The sequence below is a fragment of the Coturnix japonica genome, chromosome 5 (genome assembly GCF_054131305.1).
Source record: "Coturnix japonica strain WE chromosome 5, WE-NBRP24, whole genome shotgun sequence".
NCBI lineage: Eukaryota > Metazoa > Chordata > Aves > Galliformes > Phasianidae > Coturnix > Coturnix japonica.
The window spans coordinates 22977670-22992311 of NC_140667.1; the positions used below are offsets into that span (position 1 = coordinate 22977670).

The following is a 14642-nucleotide window of genomic DNA, read 5'->3' on the forward strand; positions in this document are numbered from 1 at the left end:
TCTAGAAATGTAACACATACTGTAGACATTTCAGAAATGACATGGATGTATTTGACGCTAAATCCTTCTCCCTGTTTTCTGTCTCAGCCTTGGAATGGAATTTGAAGAGATGAAAAATGAAGAAATTAAGGAAGGATAATTTTGCTTGCACTTAATATTTCTGCACATGTTAAAAGTCATTTAATGTGTAGGGTGCTCCAAAAGTAATGCCTCCTGTTTATTTTAAGGGAAACTACAACAAATATGAGAGCACAATAATACTATCTGATAGAACAAAATCTCGGCTACAAAACACTTCTTTTCAACACAGTCACCACCATTAGCTCAGCATTTTCACCAGCAATAAACAGAAGCCTGTATGCTGCGCTCATAACAGTCCACATCAGAAGAGGTGACAAACTGTCACCGTTGCCACTGCTGGAACACACCACCTGCTGCCTCACTGTGCTCACATCCACTGTCTGGTCTCCATAAACGTTCAGCAAGCGGTGATGAGTAACAACAGGTGCCATTATCTCTGCATGGAGGAATTCAATTGCACACCTTTGCCTCATATGCACTTTCATGGCAGACACCATTTTGTCAGCCTGCCCCTCTGCTGCCATCCATCACACGGCAACAAAATGTAATGGGATATTGGTGGGAAGGCTCAGCCTCTACTGCCATACCACCAACATCCACCCCTGACGTCACGGGCTGACATCGCAAAATAGGAGGCATTGCTTTTGGAGCAGCTCTCATACAAACAAATTATTTCTAATATTGAATCACCTTTCCTTATATTGATCTCTGCACAGTAGAAAGTAACTTCCAGCCCTTCTGCTTTTACTGTCAAGGCTTGAAATACCCACTTCCATGCTTTGAGCATATATTTATAGAAGCATGTCTGAAACACACCGTATGAGAATCCATGGATTCAGGTACTGCTCCTTTTTATACAGGAAGTGGTTTATTTGATAATTGCTCACTAATGTTTTTCTAGTTTTTGAAAAGACACCCACATAGACCTTCAGTGACTGGATGTTTCTGCATCCAACCACAGATATCACACTCACCTACAGAGAAAAGGTTGTACATCAAATGAAACAATAAAAGATGCAAAGAAATACTTCTTGTGCATTAAAAACAAAACAAAAAGCTTGTAATAGATGCATTAAATTTACTGTCATCATATATCATTGGAGGCTTTAAAAAGTCTATGAATGCTATGTGTATTATTGCAGATAATTACGTCTGATCAAGAGAAATTGTAGCATTTTTTGTTTCTCACCTATCAGCTTGAATAGGATCTGTGGGTTGGGGATTTTTGGACCTGCATTAGTTTCTGGCTGGAAAAGTATTTTTTTCTCATGAAATCATGATGGCAGAGAAAGCAGGAAGATGAAATGAATCCAGGAAACAGCTTTGGAAGGATCAACAGAAAGAGCTAAAGTAACACTATTCCCTACCTCCAACGTGTCAGTTGAGAAGGTAAAGCGTGTCTGACACAGCACGTTAGTTGCACTAAACAAGCAATTGTATCTTCACAATTAAAACACTTATGTAATGAGATGTGTACTTTGGTTATTTTATTACAGTGTCAGAATAAGGACAGATTTTGAACACCAGTGTCTACATTTGTCTGCAAAGCACTGCAAATACACTGCAATATTGCAACAGTGCAATACACTGTCACTCTACAAATAAATAAAAGTAATGAAAAAATGCAAAGAAGTTTACACTGTTTTGTTCTTTATTCTTCAGAGCAACACTATTATTCTAGAAGTAAGGCATAGAAGTCACTAATCATTTTATTGCCTACTACTAGAATGTAAAGTGGATTTACAGAACCAACCCAGCACCTGTGGGACAACAGCTGTGGAAAAGCAGAGACTGAATTGGAAGAGTTTAGCATCTCAGATTTCCCCCAACACACCTGAAAACCTACATGACTAATGATCCCATGTGGGACCTCCCCTGCTACAAAATGACACAGGTTCATGGTTTCTAAATGTTGTGGCAAGTATTTGTATGCTGCAGTTGCTAAGAACTACTAGTAGTACTAACATTATTTTCTTTTCTTTTCTTTTTTTCTCTTTTTCTTTCTCTTTTTTTTTTTTTTTTTTTTTTTTGCAAATATGCAATGTAAGATCAGTCGTGAAAACATTATTAACAGGGGCCAGACAAGTTAATAAGATAAATCCACTAACTGCTGCTAAGTGTTGCATTTAAAACTGATAAGGATCTGTTTGATCCTAGCAAAGGGAAGCTTTGCTTAACTGTCCTCATAAAGAAGTCACAAAACTGAGCTGTGGAAGGAAAGCAAACCTTACCGGTATTCCTTATTTTTTTAGTTACTTCATGAGTTTGCATCAGTGCAAATCTTGACTGTTACTCTGCAAGAGAAAAAATAAAAGCAAAACGAGTTAACGGCTGAACAACACTTTGTAAACACAACAGAAGAGCAACACTAAAAAAATAATGCAACGAAAGAAAAAAAGATGAAGAAAGAATTGGAGTATGAAATCCAGGAGGAAAAAGGAAAGAATCAAAAGCCAAAGTGTAGCACACCTAGCAAGCAATCTCTCCTTCAGGTGCAATGCTAAAACGCAGTGAACTCCTCAGGGACAAAGGACCGGCTCTTGTATGCAAACACCAACGACTGTCTTACTAATTACGTATTACTAATTATCTGGCGTTACAAAGCGCTACCCGAATCGCACGTTAAAGGTACAAAACAGAGCTCCTCTTCAGGTCATTCGCAGGCTTCGCTTCACGGAGGGGATGCGTATGCTTTATTTATTTATTTACCCGTCCTCCTTCAATGCCAGCACCTGACTTATAGGTAGTGTAGGGACAACGGGGCAGACCCGGGACCTTCGGAGCATCACCTCAGCCGTCGGGGCGCTCCTGCCGGCCGCCTCGTGCAGCGGAATATCGGCCCGCAGTTGCTTTGCAGCAGCAGGCAGCGTGGGGTTACACGTGCAAAAAGCACGAGCGTGCACCGCGTGCTCCTGCTACAAACCGCTGCTCGGACGCAACTCGAGCTTCGAATTTTCCCTTTGCAGTGCGGTTTGTTTGTCAAAGCTTATTACTTCTAACAATATATAAAAATGGAATTGACTCACTGAAGATTACAGCGAGGGCTCAGGAGGTTCCCACGTTATTGTAACAAAGCTTTTCTATGCAGGTTAAGGGAGGTATAGAAGAGAGCCTCTGTATATCTCACCTTCAGGAACCGTTCCTTTAAGGAAGTGCTCTTGTGCAAGCCATCCTGTGAGAGATCTGCCACTGAGTAGAACGGATACAAATGGAAGAAAATAACAAATCAATGGCAATTCCTCCTTAACTCAATCGTTCAGTGGTCACTCAAGATAGATAAAGGAAAAAGTGTTTTGGGAAGGTACACAAGTCATTTATGTTGCCTTTATCACGGAATGTATTCAATTTAAAGTCCTTGTATGTGTTTAGGAAAGCAGTTTAGCACTGTGGTGTCCCAGAGCATGGTTAGAAATAAAGCCATTCCTGTCTCCTTACAAATGATTTTTTATTAAGAACAGTCTGCAGAGATTAAAAATAACCCACTGATACCTTTCAAGTGCCTCCCAGCCACAGACCTCTATATTAGGGCAACAAAAGCTGTCACCAAGATATCCTTCATCTGTCTTTGAGAGGGCCCATACAGCATTCTGCATAAGCAATGCATCCTAGGACAGGTTGAACTGGTGAAAGTTTTTCAAACAGATAAGAATAGCTTCATTCGTGAGGTCCTGATATGGAACAAAAGCATCTGCTATTTGTGCCAGGCAGACGTGCTGGTAACAAGCAGCTCTAAAACCACAGGTAAATATCCAATGAACGCATTTCAGGACACCTACTTCAACACATACGAAATATCTGTGGATAGGAAAATTATGGAATAAAACTTGGAAAAATATAACTGGTGTGCCCCCTCTTCACTATGGAAAATCACCTGACTTTGAGTTCATATTCATTACAGTTTGTAAAACAAGAATTATGAAGATCACACAGTTTTCACTGGTTTGCTTATAAATAGGCTATGGGACTCAAATACATGAACTGAGGATGTGGATGAAACTAATTTAGCCTCCAGTAAGTTTGCAAGTATAGTAGATTTTGATCATTTCTACTTGTTAATCCCTCGCTGGTGTAAGCAAAGCTAAGTACTACATGTTTAGAATGCATTATATTTTCCTCTCTCCCCTCCAGCACAGAAAAACGCTCGCAATTTAAACACTAGTTTTAGGTGATGAGCCTGTTCTAGACAAATTTTCTAATGTCAGATGAAAGGGTTGAACTGCTTCCAACAAGGACTGCAGGGAAGAGCTGCTGCTGCTGGGAGCCAGCTCTGACCAGCAGAACTAATACTGGGTATTCTTCCTGTTCCCTCAATGGCACTCTTTAGCACTCCACCCGAAATAGTTTAAGTGCAAAAGAAGTAGGAAGCTGAGGGATGAAAGAAGATGAAAGAGGATGACGAGAGCTTGCTAAGAGCTGGAGAGGAAAAAGACTGACTGGAAGTTGGGCAGAAGCCAGGTGAACAAGAGATTGGCTACAACTGCAGCCCGGGCTGCTCAGGCAGAGGTTGAGAAGTGATTTACACAATGATGGTTGGAGAGATGAGAACCTACAAATAATGCTAAAGGAAAAGGAAGGAGACATCTGATGAGAAACTGAGGTGCAGAACTGAGACTGGTGGGCTAAATCCAGGCCAAGAAACAAAGTGAGGGGAAACGCTAAGGAATCCAAGCAGGGAAACTGGAAGAAAAGGGAGAGACACCACTTGCCATCCAGGATGCTGAGAATAAAGACAGGCATTTTCAATGGTGTTACTGAGGGAAACTAAAAAGACAAAAAAGAGTGACAGAAAAGGAATGGAAATGCAGGAGTTTTCATCTACTCAAAGGAAACAACTGATTATAGAGCTTTACTTGGTGTTTTTCCTGCCTCTGTTTGTTCCTTTTTGTGTATAGCTATTTCAGGAGAAGGGGATTTCTATTTCTATGTAGGTTCCTAAACCATGCTTATCACTATAGTAACTGTTGTAAATAGAACCAGCACTGTTAGCCCTTGGCTGCTACATGTATGGTTCTTTCTTTGTAGGACTGATGTTTTAAAACAAAATTAGCCAGTGCTAGTACTGCTATGTCCCAGATGCTTTGTACACATGTGAACAGAACGTTAACTTTGAAATTACTGTTATACTAAGCACACCCAAAAAGAAAATTAGCTATGATTATGCTAACCTCAGTGTAACCGTTGAGCAGATCTTATTGCATCCGAGCACAGATGATTCTTTCTGCCTGAAAGAAGTTCTCTGCTGTACTCACCTGCACTCAGACTCCAGTCACCAACACGAAGATTTAAGCCTTCAGACAAAGTGCTGGAAAGGAGGGTCACACATCACTATTGTTTAAAGAATCAGCGTTTTTTGTTTTTTTTTTTTCCTACTATTTTATTGAAGAGCCACGCTGGAAACAGCTGTAGGAGCTCAAAGCTCTTGCTGACTCTGAACATCCTAAACAGCATTACAAAGTAGAGCTGTACAAAAAGCCACTGCGGGTAGCAGAAGCAAAGAAACACCACTCAGTTGTTTGGAAATGCACTGTTGTAAAAAGAATAACTGTCTGAACCGAGAATTCTGGAAGAGCCAAAGCTCTTTTGGCTTCACACCATTTGGCAAGATACTTTGCACAAAGGTGTTGCTTCTTACTCCTGATCCTCATGTTTTAGGAGCTAGGAGATGATGTTTCTCACCAAACCTTTGCTTATCTAAAAGCAGTGACTTTGAGTTCCTAAATACCACTGGTGCAAAGGCCCACTTTTCTCACAGAAGCAGGATCTCATTTTAGAGGCAGTTTTTTCTAACTTCAGTCCATTTGACAATCAAGGGGAACTAAGATCTAAATATTACTCTCCACATGAGAAGCTTAGCTTCTATTTTCTATTTAGTTCTCAATTCAGTTAGTACAGGAGCCTGTGCCTGACACTGGGGCAGATGGCTGGTTTGTTCCTGCTCCTGATCAGCAATATTAGCTACTGCTTCCTTATTAGCAATATGCTTGGTGAGAAAGCCAGTGCACTTGTTTGGCACAAGCAGCAAGACTCTAGAAGTATTTTTATCTTCAGTACTTCCGTAACATAAAGGTCCCTACAACAGCTTAGAATCAACCGCATTTTTCCTTACACCTACCTTGATTAGTAGGAATCTTACTTGGAATCTAAATTCTTAATTTACATCTACTAGCAATTTAGCTTTTGAAAGCCCAGAAGAACATTTCAACTTACAATCCCTTCTATTCTGAAGGCAAAGTAAGAGGGCAGTTTACCTTAAGCTAGTAATCAGAGCATAAGAAGCTTTTATAAAGGTTTTCTTAAAGTAATGAATCATTTCCTCAACATCCAACAGTCACAGGCTCCTCCTAGTGGTAAGACTGGTAGGTTCAGCTATTTTCTTATACAAGTATTCTAACACTATCTATTATTATTACTGGTTACTCTTAATTAGTCTTCCTGTTGGTTTTGGAAGGTTCTTGTTGCTGCTAGGGAATTCTGACCTAAAGATCAAAAGAAGTAGGACATGTGAAAACACACACAAATTGCTGTAATTATTTCCTTCCTCCAAAGAAAAGTCTGCATACCTTTCAGCGCTTCGGAGTGACAAAGCTAAGGTGGAAGGGATTTTTCCTTACCTTGTTCTCAAAGACTTTTTCTCCCAGAAAACTTAAAATCTGACCTCCATACCTGTATTTGATCCTTAGAGAATGGCACTGAGTATTTCGTAGCAGAAACGTGGCCTGTCTCTCATCAGATGTCCATGCTACATTCTCACAGTTATCAGAACACCTGCCAAGTACAAGTACACGTCATCAAGTATAAGAAAGACTTTGTACATTTCAAGAATTTCTTCAGTTTTGAAACCACATTTGGAACAGAACCCCTGTGTCAGTGCAAAGAAATGCAATTATCCATTTATACTTTGCTCTTTTTCATTTTTTCAAGTAAGTGTATGTCGCACTTTGCATGACTAACTTCAAAGGTAGATGCATGAATAGAAAAGGTAAACACAGGATGAAAACAAGTCACTGGTTGAATGACATTTTATTTTCACATTCAGACAGCTGTACAGTTTCTATAAATAGATGTTGTACCATAATATTTACATATTTTCCTCACTCATTACTAGTGTATTCCATTCAAAATAATAGACCCCTGACAAAGCCAGAACAGGGTTATTTCCAGGTTCATTTACACAGAATCCTATGTTAAAACATACATCAGTTTGCATCAAGAGCATTTTTCCATATATTTCACAAGTATTATTTTTCTCTAGACAGTCTCACCTCCCGGTATCCTGAGAGCTTTCCAGACAAGTGCAGTACAGTTCAGTAACAAAAACAGGATGCAAAAAAACATTCATATTCAATCTACTTAAAATAAGGAATGCGATGGAGAGTATTAACTGAGGGAGTTTCATTACACATTAACACAGTATTTTGAGATTCCTTGATATACAAAAGTACAGACTGAAAAAAAGCAACAGACTGAAAATTTTGGAGACAGAGTAATCCTTTGAGCTTCTGAGCACATTCTGCATGTTACTATAGAAATGTCTTGTATAGTTACAAATCCAGAATTACATTGGTACATTACAAGAGCTTCTGTCATTAATGCTTACAAGTTACTACACTTCCTTTTTCATTTTCTGCTCCCTGTGATTAACTGCTATCAGCTACACTGCTGGGATGCCCACAAACATTATCCAAACTCCCATCCAATCTAAAATCCACACAACTTAAGGGATGTCGGGGGTTTTCATGATACATTGCTTTCAAATTTCCTTTTTTTCCCACTTCAGAAGCAGCCATCTCCACAGATAGACCAATTTAATAACCCAACTGCCATTGTCACATGTGGTATTTTATGACTATAGTAGCTAACTTGACCATCTTTACCAAAAGGGTGTGGAGAACTCCATGTTGGTGGGTAAAAGTGAACAACATAGAAGGAAAACAGTAAAAAACATTACATTTAAACAACGTGCAGAACCAGACTGCTTTCACTGCACACAAGAGAACTGCAAAGTAGAAATCTGCAGTTGTAAAGTGATAAGTCTGGAACAAGTACCACTAGAAACAAAAACCAACTGAACTTAAGCCATATTAGTCATCTTAAGGTGGAAAAAAGAAAAAAAGGATTCCAGGGAATGGCTGGACGCTGATGCTCAAAACTGTCTGATGAACTGCTCATATAAAAACTCCACTAAGGATGAATTCAGAAGGAGACTGAGCAATGAAGTCTTAGATTTTTCTATGGGGAAAGACTCACAGGGTCATACATAAATAACCAAGTTCTCATAGAAGACAAGAAAGTGAGCTCCAGTAACTGCAGTAAAAATGCAAATACTGCACACCAGTGTGCCATAGGGTAGGTATTTTCCAATATCATGATCAACTGGAAACTGGACGAGGTGGTTTGCTTTTGTTTTCTGCCTCTTTCCCACGAATGGCAGCCACATAAGAGAAGAGACACAGCACGGAGTAGCAGATCTCGTGAGCCTATAAGAAGTTCGAAAAGGACATAACAAAATTCAGATGGTTTCGCATTTTACAAAATCCACTGCATGTTTTGTATTTTGTTGCATGCCTTTCTTTGTGAAATGACTACTTTGCCTACAAACAAAATCTGGAAGAAGTGTCCCATACTACTTTCTAACTGAAATAGAGAAGACGAACCACATAACAAATAAAAAACCTTTGGAATAAAAGCATTAGTTGCTTGATAGTATAATTTCTTATATTTTTAAAGTAAAACTATCAGCTGTTTGCATTCAAAAATTTTATACAAAACTTAATTCAAAAGCACAGCAATAACTCAACTATATAGTAGGAATCTTAGTTCATTCTCTTGCATCTCACTGCTCAATTTTATGAGGAGGTGGGAGCTTTTCATAAACTCAGCAAGCAACCTGTTTGCCCTTCCATCTGCTTTGAGAATTAGTGATTGTGTTCCACACTGTCTTCAGTTTAATACTTTCAATAGCATATTGTGCTGAAGATACAGATACAAGCCAGCTGGATTGGTTTGATCTATTTAACAAAAGAGACCACAATTTCTACATTACCTGTAAGTTCCCCTAGTTACAAAGAAACAAGAATCACCAAGTTTATGGAGTATTAACTAAGGGGAGACAACAAAAGAGCAGCTTGTGTTTCACTGCAGTGTTAGCACTGCAAACCCTGCTGTCTCAATGCAATTCTCTTCACCACATGAAAATGTAAAGATATGTCCTCTAAAGAACTACCAGAAGGCATCACAGTTGACTCACCATTGGCGTCTTGTACTTGTGGCTCACCACTTCTTTAGTTTCAGGAACTAAAACCGGACGGGCAAGAGACAAAACAAAAAGTTCAAAAAACGAGAGGAAAAAGGGGAAGAAACAGCACAACGTTCCCATAGGAAAGGAAAGGGGTGCACACAGACAGCAGGTGCAGGAACAGGGCTCCTCACTATCCCTCACTTCTAGGTACTCTTCCTTCTCTTCATTTACATTACATGTCCTTGACAATACTAATAATGAATTACTCAGGTTGGCAAAAATATTTTGTTGCCTATGTTTGGAAAACTGTAATAGATATTTGATGGTTCTTAGAGACCCTGACTTTTCTACTAGAAGCAGCAAAACTAATGACAAAAAGTGCTTAACAACTACTACAATAAAACATAAAACAACAATTCCATAGGAATTTTTAAGTACTTGATTCTCAAAGATATTACCCTCTAGATGTTTGAATTTGCTGAGTAGCAAATCTCCTAAGAACTGCTGGACACCCTGGTAGTAAGCTACTGAAATGCAGGAGAAAAAAAAAAGAAACAAAAAGGATACTAAGGAGAAAATTTTTCTAAGCTGGAAGATTGTTTCACAGCCAGATTTTGAGAAACTCTAAAAATATTCTTTTCTTCTATTGAGGACATGCATGTCCATTTTTAACTTGGTATTGTCAATGAAAATACCCTTTGCTTTTGAACACAGTCTTAAAACACAACATAGATTTCAGTTTCATGTATTCTTAGAATATCAGGCTTGATTTAATTTCCTGAAGATTTTACACAGAAAGAGGATTAGTGCACTGATAAAAAACTATCCAGAAAATATCACATTGCTCCTTTGCACTGCCTCAAACTAACACAAAGAATGTATGATAGCCAAAGGTAATTTGCCTTTTGCTTCCATTGAGGAATGCACAACAAAGCAAGCTGTAACCATCCTCATCTGTAACTACTGCACCCAAACCGTACACATGACCTCACACTTGGTCTACAGAAATTGTTGTGAACAGATACCATGGGAAGTCACCAGGAGAGAACAAAACCAACACTAAGAACATATAAATGGTAATTTTAAAATGTGTAATAACAAGACCAACTTTGAATACTTCCCTTCCAGAAAAGCTGAAATTCGCCATGGAATTTCTGTACCACAACAACAAAAATATTTAGCAGCAGCATAGAAATTGCTCAAGACCAAACCATACCAGGTTCATAGGGAAAGGGTAAGTATTTTATTACACATAATACTACTGACAAAAAAAGAAAGAGGCAGATGAATTCAGTATGAGTAACTAGGAAAAGTCCACAACAAAACCTATCCATGCAGATGTTATCTTTTCAACTTAGGATATGACGCATCTAAACACTGGAGAGGGAGACAGATCACGCTCTAAGGAGCCAAAAGTAGGCAGTGCAGACTGGGTTTGAGAAAATTCTCCAGAAATAAACCAGTGCCCACCAATTCTGGTATGTTGTAGTATTGACATTCCTGGAAAAAAAATACTGAAACGTTCAGAATTGGATTTTAAAAACGAATGCATATTTCTGGTTGATATTTCAATTCTGTTACATTAGCAACTGAAAAATGAGGGAACTGCACACCCAGGCTACACTGCTCCAGCAATACCAGTGTTGGGAAGAGAGGGAAGTGTGCATCCAAGCTACCTTACCCGTTGGCACCAGATGTTCCAAATTAACTCCATGTCACCAGGGGGGAAAGGTGGGAGTGAGGCTGTTGCACAGCCAAATAGGGTAGGATTTTTACAGTTGTGTAAGTCTTACTGCCCACTGGATAACATACAACTGCTCATTTACTCTTCAAAAAGAAGGAAGGGAAAGCTGTAAGAACCTTGTGCCATGAGACAAGGAGAAATGGAAGGTGTAAAGTCTTGTATCATAACTGAGAATAGGAAGAAAGGGAACAGGAGAGTACCTAGGTGCTCTCCTCACTTTGTAGTCAGTAAATTTCCTTTAAGTATAACACTCATCTACAATCCTTTCAGTAGGGAAAATTCTCACGAGAGGACTGAGTTAGGAAGAACAAAAAAAGCAGGTCTAGATTTATACCCACAGAAGTCAAAGTGCTACCGCTGTAAAATGCAGAAAACAAACAAAAAACGAGAACAAAAAAACAACAAAAACCACCCCACCCACAGCTCAAATTAAGAGATTAGAACAAGCACATGTCTTCTAACATTAAGACTTATTCCTGATGCTATTAAACAAAGCGGATGAAGAAAGTAAATTATTAAGCACCATTCTGCAGCCTTTGGTTCTGTGAATGAAAATACGGTACTACCATAGAACAAGTTCAGGGACACCACTTTACCTGCTGGAGAATGAAGGTTTTCATAGCAGCCATGGAGAAGGGGCCACAAGTAAAGCACAAGTACACAGCAGTAACTCAAATTCCAGAGGGAAGAGCCTTACATTTTCTCACCTACTCCAAATCTCAATTTCTGCTTTTGTGCAACAATTCCTGAGCTTCTGCTTGTACCCTGTTCTGAAATCACAATTGCAAATTTCATGCTGGTATTTAAGCCTGGTGTTACCAAACAGACCTTTAATTTCCTGTGCTATAGCCACAGTTGGAGCAATCACGCTTGACGGAATAAAATAAACCCTGCACTGAACTGCTTCTCATCAGACTAGTGTACACACCTACTGCACTCAAGCTTCCTAAAAGGACACACTACTTAAAGACATTCACTGTACTGTGAATCTCATTGCAAGGCTCAAGATGTTTAACATAATTCTGCAACTTCCGTGCAGCTTGATGGTGAATACTGTCAAGTCACTCTTTATAAATTCAAGTTTCATTTTTCTTTCATAGGAAAGATTCACTTATCTTCTCCTATTTTAACAATTAATAGAGCATATATGAGGTAGTCACTCATTTCACCTCATTTGGTACATTTAAACTGGTTCTTGTTAGTAACCTCTACTATGGGAAGAAAGTAGTTTTTACTTTATAAATGATTTCTCAGCTTTTTCTTTCAGTGTCCAACTCACAGTTTAGTTTCTCTTACTTCCAAACATTACATTTCCTGAAGTTCCTTAACACAGCTCTAGATTTTCCCTGATTACAAATATTTTCCATAAAACAAGAACAAAACATTTCCTTACAGTTATAATTTAGGGGCAAAAAGTGGTACCATACAATCATTAACAGAAGCTGATTGGAATAATTAAGCCAAATGCTGTTTGTGTTCTTGCACAATCGAAATAAACTATGAAGAAAACACTTTGAGTTGAGAGACTTTGAGTCTCCAAAAAACGACCCAAATAGAATTTCTGATCCCATTATTTTTCTCAGAAAACTGAAGCCATGGTTAGAGCTCATTTTATGGCTTGTGAACTCTAATATTTGTAAAGCCTATCAATATGTTTCACAACCTTAAGCAATTTCTATCAGAAGTAAAATAAATCATGCCCATCAGTGTGAAAACATATTATAAGAATATGCAACAATACAGTGGTTATCTTCTTGTATAGGGGTTAAATACAAGGATCTAATCCCAAACTTCTGAGAGATTCGTTAATGGTGAACGACAAGCAAGCAATTGCCAGAAAGGTTATACCATTTCAATATCTTATAATTTTCCACCACCAGAAGGAGACAATGCATTATTAAGGATAAAGACATTAATACTAGCACTCTCCTTAAATTTCTTTGCTTTATTAGAAAGAATCCATCAGTCAGAATCTTCTATTCACAGCACTAGAGAACAGTGAAGGGAGCTGCTTATCTAAATTGTTTAGCAGATAAAGTATGCTGACCTAGTTTTAAAAAAAAAAAACAAAAAACAAAAAACAAAAAAAAACCAATGTATATTCTATCTTTTTTGTAAAACTTTCAGACCTACACTTAAGACCCAGGCAAGATGGGTGGTAGAATAATACTATACAGACATGAGGACTATGTCAAGAGAAGTTTATGCATCACTACTGAGCCACACCTAAAGCCATTCTTTCCTTTCATACACTAGTATAATCTGACTAATGTTGAATAGGAACCCAGAACTTATCCAAATCAGACTAGAGATAGACTATACATAATAGTAATGAATAGCCTAAATGGCACAAATCCTCTATTTTCCTTAACTGTTACTTTATTACACTTTACCAGTCATACTCTGAAACCAAAAAGCCACAGTATAATGCTCAATCTTACAACAGATCCTCTACTCCATAGAACAAAAACTAAACTCCATGTACAGTGGAGAATAAACACTTAGCAGAACTTTTTAGCAGTGAAAGCCCAGCATGTTAAGAAAGATAAACTGCAAGTCCTGCTTAAAACAAACAAACAAACAAACAGAAAAAAACACATTTGTCATAAGTAAAAAGAACGTACCAAAGAAAATTCTTACACACATCCAAGATCACCTGATGTTTTGTCTGCCTCATGAAACTCAGAACACCTGATTTGTCTATTACAGGAAGAGCACATAGGCCACAAGCCTTACTAAGATGGAAGTGCTTGGGTAAATTTTTTATGTTCCCCATCTCTCTATTAGGCAACTTTTCAGTGCAATCTACATTTCCCTTCCACCTATGAAACTGCAGTGAAATTCTGAATCTAGAGTCTGGAAATTTGAGTTACTGCCATGTGAATACAGACCTAATATCAAAATAATGTAATTACCAAATTCCTCCAGGACAAAGACTCCTCGCACAGTATTGCACTTTTTAATGTGATTCAGCTCTATGAAAACCTACAAAAACAGGAGCAAAAATAACACAAAATTAGCAAGCTTTTCTCTTAAAATCTAAAAATCAAAATAAAACAAAAACATCACCACAGCAGATACAACCTGAAGTGTTTAAGCATACACTACCAGTTCATTTACAGTTTAATATATAAATAAAGGGTGAAATAAATATTTAGAAGACAAACTGGCCACAATGCTAGAAATCAACAAATAACTTAAAAGTGCTAAGAAGCGAAGACAGCAGAAGATGAAGTACCTTCCGCTCCTTGCAGGAGGAGAAAGCATGGAAGAGAAACGAAGGAGTTAGTAACTCTGACATATCCAACATTGCTACCCCTTCAGGCACTCAAATGAGTTATTGCAAAAAGAATATCAACACACCTGAAATACAACAGAAGAGGGGGACAAGAAAAAAGCTGACTCCCAAATCTGCCATGATTTGTAGCCTCTGATCCATCCCAGTTTCTGCCCCTCCATGCGTCCTCCTCCAGCACAGAGGGCAGGTAAGGGACAGTATACTTCCCCCATCCTGACACTGACTCTTCTAACCGACCCAGCAGTCACATTTAATCCAATGACAAACTACTAATCCTCTTC

The 14642-nt window shown here is 38.5% G+C and overlaps 2 protein-coding genes and 1 long non-coding RNA gene across 52 annotated transcripts in view; 1 reads left to right on the forward strand and 2 right to left on the reverse strand.

The window, feature by feature from the left end:
* The window catches only part of MYBPC3 (myosin binding protein C3), a 49014-nt gene extending 47301 nt beyond the window's left edge, over positions 1 to 1713 (forward strand). Inside the window, exon 35 of the mRNA XM_015864288.3 lies at positions 88 to 1713. The gene's annotated coding sequence lies outside the window, so the exon portion shown is untranslated. The remainder of the gene's footprint in view (positions 1 to 87) is intronic.
* Positions 1714 to 2259: 546 nt separating this feature from the next.
* On the reverse strand, positions 2260 to 6848 carry LOC116653455 (uncharacterized). The gene is made up of 4 exons (XR_014946584.1): positions 6745 to 6848; positions 5331 to 5383; positions 3209 to 3270; positions 2260 to 2375 (listed from the first exon to the last, which is right to left on the reverse strand). It is a non-coding gene; the product is annotated as an uncharacterized LOC116653455 (long non-coding RNA).
* Positions 6849 to 7082: 234 nt separating this feature from the next.
* MADD (MAP kinase activating death domain) overlaps positions 7083 to 14642 on the reverse strand; it is a 65255-nt gene continuing 57695 nt past the window's right edge. For 21 of the 50 annotated variants that reach the window (XM_015864282.3, XM_032444669.2, XM_015864280.3 and 18 more), the window contains 3 exons: positions 13979 to 14048; positions 9329 to 9375; positions 7083 to 8558 (listed from right to left, as the gene is read on the reverse strand). In XM_015864282.3, coding sequence (XP_015719768.1) covers positions 8451 to 8558; positions 9329 to 9375; positions 13979 to 14048 — 225 coding nt within the window. In that variant the 3' untranslated portion in view covers positions 7083 to 8450. Of the gene's footprint in view, positions 8559 to 9328; positions 9376 to 13954; positions 14049 to 14642 lie in introns of all 50 variants that reach the window. The other 29 variants (XR_014946575.1, XM_032444681.2, XM_015864284.3 and 26 more) reach the window with 4 other exon arrangements.